We start from the raw sequence: 9,868 nt of genomic DNA, 5'->3' as shown, positions 1-9,868 counted from the left end.
TGTATTTGGAACTGGTGTAATTTTGGTACGAGATGAAGGTTCAGTGGAGAGGAACGTCCTATTAGATGAGTAAACCATCAGTAAATGAGACAGCGTGTGGAGTGAAGAGTACCAAACACAAAATAGCAAAAGAAGGACACAAAAAAGTAAAGAGAAATCCTTTCAAGCAAGACCTGGGTTGACTCCTTTTCATTTTTCTATGGCGAATGATTAGAATCAGAGGTCTTTTTTATATATATCAGAGGATTTACGTAAAATTGTATAGATGGTGACAAGACTCTATAAAAGTTTATAATAGCAGAAGCTATACAATGATACTTTATGTTCAGCCCGGGGAACACAAAGTTCTTCATTTGTGTATCATTACTGCACATTGTCAAACTGATGAAGCTGTTGTGGTTTTCCAGCTGTGGAAGGTGTAGTGCACTGGTTGTGTATGGGCAGCAGGGAGTGCTAAAGTCAAACACCTCACTTTTCTTCCCCAAGAACTGGGGAAATGATGTGCTGGGTGGAGATTGCTGGGAAAAGTTTGCCTGCCCCCTAAGTTCAGAGTGTGTGTGTTTGATAAAGTTCTCATCGCAGAAATATGAGACGTGCACAGGTCTCAGCAGTCCAAAACACTCCCGCAAATCTTGCTGACAGTGGACGACGGGCATATAGAGTTAATATGAGAAAGCTAATGAATATGAATGAGGTAAATGAAAGCTGATGAATGTTATCCCTTATCTCCATAAAGATTAGACAATTCCCTTGAACCTCTGCCAAGGACATACACAATAAAGAACAAATTTGAAGAGCTTGTCTAGCAATTTGATGGACGTTGATAAGGTTACATCACAACGCAGTGATATATAACAATATCTGGATAAGAACAGTGAGTGTGATCTGAGCTGAAACACAGAGGAGGCTGCGGTTCATTTATAATAGAATGTCCATCGTCATGGCCATTGCTAAAAGAAAAGGAAAAAATCAATGTAGATTTTAAAGGAGCTTTTAACAATATCCTGGGGCTAATATACACATTAGAGTTATTAAAATGAATATGAATATTAGGGTCTTTTCTCCCCGAGAGACTATTGGCGACCGACGTGAGGAGATATACTCTCATTTTCCTCTTCATTTTCCTGGTGTCAGATCAATCATGCACCATCCCAACTCAAGGTGAAACCCATCAAATTGTCATTTCCCCATTGTCAGTGATTCAGAAAAAGCTGCGGCACACAGACGGGCAGGCAGACTAACAGAAAGACAGCATCAACAAGCGAGCTGGGGGGAAACAAACAGCCGTGATGCCCAGGGAGATTAATCTGTTTTACTGGCAATCCTCAAGAGCAAAACAGAGGGAAACTCACTGTGAACACAACTCCCAGCCGTAAAATCGGCTCATAAACACCACTGGGCTGCACGCACTAAAGTGCTGAGATAAAGCCCGTCCAATCTAAGAGATAAGATAAATTGTTGAAACTTTGCTCCGAACATGTTGCCTTCAGAAACCCCAGGTGGGAAGCCAGGAGGAGGATCCTCATGTGAACGAAACTTTGAGCTGGAGGACAGAAGAGTCAGTCAAGATCTGTGCAGCGACAGTGTTCGCCATGATGTGGACTGCAGGTTTCTGCCTCCTGTGGGCTTTGTCCGCCCTCGGTGCTCCGGTAAACAAACAGAGACAGAGAATGCTGCTGATCTCCTTCGACGGTTTCCGGTGGGATTACGACCGCGATGTAGACACTCCGAACCTCGACAAAATGGCCATGGATGGAGTCAAGGCCCTGTATGTCACACCTCCTTACCTCACCATCACCAGTCCTACACACTTCACCCTCTTGACAGGTAAAGAGTTTCATTTTCTACCGCAGCGCTCCCAGTAGGCAGGGGATCTGCATATCATGACGGAACAGGAAACCGCTCTGAGTTTACTTTGCGAGGACAGAAAAAAGCCACGGGTAAAGGGAATTAGTTGTAATTGAATGTCCCAGAGTCCAACAGCTTTTATAGCTGAGTAAGATGATTATGCTTGGATGACTGAGGGAAGAATTCTCTGCTCCCTTTCTTATTTTGACTCTCAAATCATCAGTGCCAGCTAAAAGAAATTTAACTTCCTTGAAATTAAATTCCTATAATCTCCGAAGTTGGTCGTAAGACCTTGTCCAAAAGCGTCATGCCACTCAGCCTGTTAAGTTGATAGAATTCTTAATGTGAATGTGCCACGCTATGAATAATGAGTGCAAGCCGACTGACAGTGATTCTCCTCTCTAGGCCTCTACGTTGAGAATCACGGGGTAATCCACAACATGTGGTTCAACACAACCACCTCGGAGAAGAAGCCGTACTATCAGACTCTGTTTGTGAATGAGTGGTGGGACAATGGCTCTCTGCCGATCTGGATCACAGCGCAGAGACAGGTCTGTGCAGCACAATTTCCATATTATCTCTAAGAGACCATTCAGCCTTTTGCAATACAAGAAACCAATTCTCTTGACAAAATAACTGTAAAATCCTGCTGAATGATTTCTGATATAGATCACCACAGTTAAGCTGCTTTCAGACATGCACCGAAGTCCGTCACTTTCCTGAAATTTTACAGAGGGGCTGTGTGTGTGAAAATGTCAGAGTCGGTTGCTCCGGACATTTACCGGAACTTTTCCTGCCAGGCCCCCTGGTAAAATGTCTGGAACAGAGTGAGCGAGTGGGCATGTTGATGGTGTTTCTAACAGAATAAATCTATCTCAGGATGAAAAAGAGGAGCCTAACACTTAGATGCCGCCGATAAAGACGACAACTTGGAAAGAAAACGTCCTGCATGCTCTGCCCAATAGCCGTCCCTCACCTGACATGTCCCTGTTGCTGTGAACACATTTGACCCAAACAATCTCCTGCTCTGTTCTTCATATCTGAAAGGAAAACTCGACCTCATTTTCTAGACAGAGTTCGTGTTTGAAAATTACTGAAGACTGCAAAGTATTTTCACAGCCAACGTGTAAACCTTATGCAAATGGCCACAGCTGCAAAGTTCAGTTATAGGTTTGAGAAAATTCCTGAAAATGTACTAATTAGATTTCCTTGCAGGCTGAAGCACGCGTGATGTTAATGTGTGCACTTTTTCTCTCCTAACTCTCAAGGGCCTTAAAGCTGGCTCTCTTCACTTTCCTGGCACGTCTTCCAGTTACCAGGGACAAGTTGCTATGGTGCGGGAAGTGGAGCCGATGCTTTACAACTACAAGAACGAGACGGCGTGGAGAGAGAATTCAGACAAGGTGATGGGCTGGTTCAGAGACCAGGATCTGGACTTTGTGTCCATGTACTTTGGCGAGCCAGACGGCATAGGCCACAGATACGGCCCCGACTCCCCAGAGCGCCAGGAGATGGTCAAGCAGGTTGACAGAACTGTGGGCTACATTCGACACTTAGCTGAAACTCACGGCTTGGCCAACAGCCTCAACATCATCGTCACAGCAGACCACGGCATGAGCAGCGTGTACCGCAATGGTCTGGTGGAAGAGATCACCCTGTCCTCCATTCCGGGCTTCTCCTTCAGAGACCTGTCGTTTCACCTGGTGGATTTCGGGCCCTCTGGGATGCTGCTGCCAAAGCCGGGCAAGCTGGAGAAGGTTTACAGCGCTTTAAAGGACGCCCATCCACACCTTCATGTTTACAAGAAGGAGGAGATGCCCGAGCACCTCCACTTCGCCAAAAATGATCGTATCCTTCCCATCATTTTATGGGCCGACCCCGGATACGTCATCAATGGGGTGAGAGTGCAGATAAAATGATCTTTTCTTTTTATATCGTGCTTGTTAAAGGATTTGGATGTTACAGAGACGAGTAAAGACAAATTTATGCTGCCTTTATGTACAATAAAAATATGCGTGGTTAAACATACTTCCATGCGGCCTTTACGTTGGCATTGTTAAGCATCCACTAGAGGCCAGTGCCGACAGTTTCTGAGAACAAACATGTTGACGCTGGGGGAGGTTGTGATAATGGAGCTCTTTAGAAAGAGGAAAAAACAGCCGCATGATAAACAAATCACCACATGTGGACAGTTAATTCTGAACTCTTGGCTACAGTAACCCCACATGGTTTCCTGTGGTAACTGTTCCGTTTCATGTTGATGACGCTTCCCACAAAAAGGAAACAAATATATTTGCATGAAAGAGCGGCTCCACACACATGTATATGACACTGATGAAGAGGTAATGAGAGTTTGTGCTGATAAGAGCCGATGGCGGGGTCGATATAAGCAAAAACATGTGACCTCCGCAGCAGAATGAACAGGTTACCTTCTGTCTCTGCCTGCTGCTCCACCCCTCACCTGAAACCTGCGGAGGAATTGTTGCTGTTGAGAATCTCCTTCTGCGTTGTGCATGTTAAAGGAAACCTATAAAGAAAGTCCAGATCCAATTCTCCAGGGTTCCCTGGGGGACGTTCCGGTCCCTGCAAGTCTTACTGATTTACACTTTAAAGTTAGAGTTAAGTCTTGTTGTGATTTGTGCCCACCAACATGCCAAGTTACAAAGTGCAGCAAAATGTTACATTACAGTGAATCGACTGAGAAGAAAAGCTGTTTCAACACTTTCACATGATGCTGTTACTGTATTCGTCATTTATTAACAACCAAATTAACAGTCAGGTTAATTAACCTACTTTACTGGATATAGGGGCAGTAAATGACCGGCACTGATAAACTAATGCAGATAAATAGACAAGGAAATAATCTGAACATCCTGTCTGGTTATTCTAGAAATACAATTACGTTTTGACAACCGAAATACTTAAATTACCAGCTGCGTTTTCCTTGTAGAAATTGGTTAAACTGGACTCTTTCTAACAAGAAACAAGGCGTTAAATTCTAATCTTAGTACATTAAAATTTTAATCAAGTGAATTTGCACGTCCTTGGGATAATCCAGGCCAGGCTGATGACATGCAGCGCTCTCAAATGCTTCATGAAGCTATTCACGCCTCGAAATTCAAAAATTAGCATTTTCATTTGGGCTCCACTCTCGCTCACTCAACTTTGCAGCTGCATGTGCCCGTCAGTACTGAGAAACATCGAATCATAACTTCATTTAAAGAGTGACTTACTGAAATCATAAAAGGTCTCCATATGCTGACGATGAGGAAAATAATCAGTCCTCTGAATCTACTGATGAAGTGGGTCATCAGTCTTTTGACCAGCCACTGCATTATCTGACTCTTTGTCCTCTCTCTTTATGGTTGCTTAAACTGCTTCTAGTTTGAACGAGTGGATACGAGTGGTGAGACCCTTACAAAATAGCACAGATAACAGGGTTTTCTACATAGTGATATATATATATATATCAGTTTTTTTCAATAAGCTTAACTTATAGGGAAAAAAAGATCAAACAAATGTATGTATTTTATGTAAATGGTAATTTTAGAGATGGATTCAAATTCTCAGTCAGCCACTTTCGTCCGTCACAAAGAAAAGTCAGGGCGCCATTCTACAGTATGGAAATAGCTCTTTCACTTGGCCAATAGCTCCCTCTGCTGGGCTAAATCAGAGTACAGGCCAAGCTGTGTGAACTCTGATGTGTGATCTCCTGCTACTAAAATCACTGGCTTAAGAGAAGCAGTCTAATTTAATCTTAATGGGTGGAATGAGTTGTGTTACTGTCCCCATGTGTCCCTGCAGTATTTCCCGGTGCAGTTCCACAAGGGCGAGCACGGCTTTGACAACCAAGACATGGACATGAAGCCTTTCTTCAGGGCAGTGGGTCCGGCGTTTCGCAAGAACCTGGAGGTGGGACCATTCGAGACGGTGAACATCTACCCTCTGATGTGTCACATCCTGGGCATCGAGCCGGAGGTCAACGACGGCCACCTGAACGCCACCAAACACATGCTGGTTACGAGCGCTGCTACTCAGGGTGAGTTTGTATCAGACTAATGAGCCTCCCCCCGTGGCCTCAAAAGTGTGTCACTCCAACACCTGCTCCTTCATTACTGGGCCATTCATCCATCATTTCCAAAGTTATGTACAGTAAGTCCATATCAGAGGCAGAGCTACTGCAGGTTTAGACTGAAGAAATAGGTCCGGGCCGGAAAGGAAGTCAAAACACTGAGATCTGTCTGCTGCTGAGAGCGAATTTCATCAAGCGGAAATGTAAGACTTTTCAGGATCATGATGAATGAAGATCTATGTCGAGTACGACAGATATGAAAGAATTACTTACAGTACATCCCACATAATTGAAGATAAGGTGAGGTAATCGAGTGGAGACTAACCCTGGAAACACCAAGTTATCTCTCAAACGACAGACAGAGATATCGACAGTCTTTCTTAGGGACAAGCCGATATCACTGAGATCAACTCTGACCGGGTGTTTGTAGATATGATATAGATATAGATATGTAGTTATCAGTTCCACATGGGTCATGTTTGTTGTTTTATTACAGCTGCTAGTATATGTGAACTCCGGCACATAGAGGCATCACAAGGCTATACATTTTTCTATATTATCATTATTAGTTGTTGTATAGGGTTTTTATTGTATTTATTTATTTTGTTAAGTATGAAGAGCTCTGTTAGTTTTGACGCAGTAAAACTTTCTATGCTGTTGTTTTTCTTGCCCTGTCACATTTTAATAATTGAAACCTTAAACATTAACTATGATGAAGAAAGTAGTGAACATTAGGATAACAGTATTTAACATTTGAACATACTGACAACATTTTAAGGGGTAAAATTAAGATCATTAACTTTTAGACTGTTAAATTATTGACTACACACTACCTGAAAAGCATGCTAACATTGTTCCTCACGTGCTAAGAATATCCTTCATCGGTGCTAGCAAATTGTTATATTTCCTTTTTTATTGTTATGTTTAAGCTTTTATGCAGGTTGGCAACAAAACAAGTACTTGGTAAAGTTGAGTATAAATACACACAAAGTACCAACATGGAAGATGTGGTGGCTGATATTTTCACCCATGCAGGAGAGTTGGGAAAAGTGAAGCCACGAAGTCAAAAGGGAAATATGAAGTTACAAGAGTCAAACTGGTGACTTCATAATTTCTCTTTGTCTTCATTATATGATATATATTATTATATTCACTCTATGTTTTGTTCAGTTTAATGATCCAATTTAAGAGATAGAAATACCATCTGTCAAACAAATCAAATTAAGATCTTTCACGTACTAATCGACCTAACATGTACTCGTCCTTGAACATGTCCAGAGCCACAGCTCCATCTGATGACACTAGTCTGTTTTAAAATAGTTTAAGGATGATTTTTTGTATTTATCAATAAAACCCACGATAAGACAAAAAACAATAATGTGTTCATCTCTCAGTATATTATTTTTCTACCCAATACATCAAACACAGCCAAAAACCTACTGAAAACATAAATCTTTAAAATGAGAACTGTAGTTGTCAGCAAACTTTACACAGTCAGGAGGATATATTGAATATATATGGGGGACTATTTTCAGCAGAGCATTAATACACTGTTGGTGCTATAGTGAGTATTTGGGACAGTAGAAACAACCAACTGTGTCTTTATAAGTTTTGGACAATGGTGTAGTTCTATGGCACAGAGGCCTTTAATACACATACAACATTTCTAAGTAAAATCAAAGACTGAATGATTTGTTTTAGTCTTTTCATGGGATTTATATCACCACATTTAGTAGTTCTGCTAAAACCTCTTATATATGACTCCCTGTGTTGTCACAAATAAACAGATTGTTTTCAATGCCTTGATTTTGCCATTGATGGAACTCAGAAATCAATATGTACGAATTTACTAATTATCATTATTAATGATATTGGTGCTGGTAATTAGCAGTAGTAAAAAGTAGTAGTAATCTGACCTTGTTAGATTGTATTGTATGATGCATTACTTGGAAGTATTTTTGTGTGATTTTATTCACACAACTCGTAATTTTGCTAATTGAATTTTTCAAATTGAATTCTGGTGATTTTTAGATGTTTACGTTATCTGAATGGTGTGTTCACTTTCCAGTAGGGGGTGACAAAATCAACTGTTGAACAGAAATGATGGTATAACTAACCACATACATTTAGCATAGAGCAAAAACTTTTAGGTACTTATTTTTGACTTGAGTGTTTACATTTCACACTACTTCATATCTAAGGCCCCAGATTGTCTTTCCCCACACAAATGTGTTTGTGTTTCCTGCAGCAAACACTGATTACACACAGTGATCACAGCAGTTTGGGTGAACAGGCTCCTCTAGTGGAGAACAGGGCTCAGAGCATGCAGAGGACTTTGGTGCCTGGGCTACACAGTGAAGAAGTTATTGTGCAAAATTAAAAGCAGTTGTTATAGCACCATCATGTGGTGAGTTCATGTTGTTTAGTGCTTGAGGAGGCAGTACTTTGGATGCTTTAGTTTGTTTGCAGGTGTATTTTGAGGAGGAAGCAAAGGAATTAGAAAAATAAAATAAAATGGGGTAAAATAACATTGTTGTTCTTGAAAGATGTTGGCAGAAATTTCACAAAATCAAGTCAACAAAAAAGAACATCAAACCTCCAAGAAACAAATGTAAAATGTGAGTGTGTTCTTCTGTTTTTCAGGTGAAAATAGGAATGTCCTCACAAACACCTCGACTGGAATCGCTGCAGTGGCTGGATGCCTTGTTGTAGTTTTTGTTGTTGTGACGTCCCACAAACTACTCAAGAGAAAACGCAAGGATAAAAGGTAATGACAAAGTAATTCAAAAGAAGCCTATTTTTTCATGTCAAATTCGAAGAACATTTGGTCAAATAAAAATATATTTCAATACCCACAATGTGGCTTTTTGTACCTTACTGTTTTTCAGATCGGGAAATCTGCAGCATCTCCCAGAGGAAGAAAATACAAAACAAACTGCACTTTGATCAGCGCACCAGCTGATTATTTCTCATCTGTCCTGAGGAACTAACAGATGTTAATTGCACAAATAACCTTTTTAAAAATTCAGATTTTTTGTTCAAAATGGACAATAAATAATGAACACAAAAGGGAGAAGAGAATAAAATAAAATACCTCATTGACTCACTTTGTGTTTACTTTGTTTAATAATTTGAGGAACCCTTTAATACATAGTAAACGTGGTATATATGTACTTTACTGTTTAATAGCATGTTGTTATTAAACGTGGGAATTAATAAATTGTATTTACTTTGACCTATTTTTTTCTACATCATTAGGTTGTGCCATGAATAAAAGCCCATGAGACCTTACAGAGCAAATATGTATCTATTTTGGACTAAATTACAGAAAGTTGAATAAAATTGGAGCATAAAAATAAAAGTAACAAATGTACATACTAGTATGATAACTGTGTTTTAAGGTCTGATTTGGGAACAAAGCCTTACTTTATCACGACCATATCTGTACTTCATGTTTCGATCAGACGACGGTATCTGCCGAGGGACAAAATTCATCAAACACGTTCTCAGTTGCCCGCCTCTCTTCGCATGAGTGTCAAGTGACGCACAGACGCACCGAACTTCCGGTTGCGACTTTCAAAAGACTATCATACTGTTCTGTCATTGCCATTTTCATTTCCAATACATTAAAAATACACATTAACACAAACACTGGAATTATGTTGTTTCTATATGAAAATGTCCCTTTTGGTAGGAAGCTTTGGTTCGATTTATATCTTAGATAAAGAAGGAGATGCAGGAGAAAAGATATGTACTGCAGCATGTATGTTTTTTAATTATTTTTAAAGAAAATTATTTTAAGCAAATTATGTTTCATCAACTGATATTTTGATTAACTTTTTCATTATGACTACGCACATAATTTGCAGTTGACTTCACTGTCTATTGCATTTTTGACAATGATTCTTAAAATGTCACTGTGAAACCCTCATGACAAAGATGAGTAAT

The 9,868-nt window shown here is 40.3% G+C and overlaps 1 protein-coding gene across 1 annotated transcript; it reads left to right on the top strand.

Moving 5' to 3' along the window:
* The first annotated feature begins 1,433 nt into the window (after positions 1 to 1,433).
* LOC118123569 (ectonucleotide pyrophosphatase/phosphodiesterase family member 7) lies at positions 1,434 to 9,140 on the top strand. Its single transcript, XM_035181055.2, has 6 exons — positions 1,434 to 1,827; positions 2,254 to 2,399; positions 3,117 to 3,746; positions 5,653 to 5,887; positions 8,564 to 8,687; positions 8,809 to 9,140. Exons 1-6 carry the CDS (start codon positions 1,593 to 1,595, stop codon positions 8,864 to 8,866), a joined length of 1,428 nt encoding a protein of 475 aa, XP_035036946.2. The 5' UTR covers positions 1,434 to 1,592; the 3' UTR covers positions 8,867 to 9,140.
* Positions 9,141 to 9,868: the final 728 nt, after the last annotated feature.

Source organism: Hippoglossus stenolepis, chromosome 16, assembly GCF_022539355.2.
Source record: "Hippoglossus stenolepis isolate QCI-W04-F060 chromosome 16, HSTE1.2, whole genome shotgun sequence".
Lineage (NCBI taxonomy): Eukaryota > Metazoa > Chordata > Actinopteri > Pleuronectiformes > Pleuronectidae > Hippoglossus > Hippoglossus stenolepis.
This window is presented reverse-complemented; position numbering and strand designations above follow the sequence as displayed.

Coding starts and splice junctions, on each gene's coding strand:
- LOC118123569 (XM_035181055.2), top strand. CDS start 1,593: ATGATGTGGACTGCAGGTTTCTGCCTCCTGTGGGCTTTGTCCGCCCTC. Junction 5,888..8,563: donor TACGAGCGCTGCTACTCAGG/GTGAGTTTGTAT, acceptor TCTGTTTTTCAG/GTGAAAATAGGAATGTCCTC. Junction 8,688..8,808: donor AGAAAACGCAAGGATAAAAG/GTAATGACAAAG, acceptor ACTGTTTTTCAG/ATCGGGAAATCTGCAGCATC.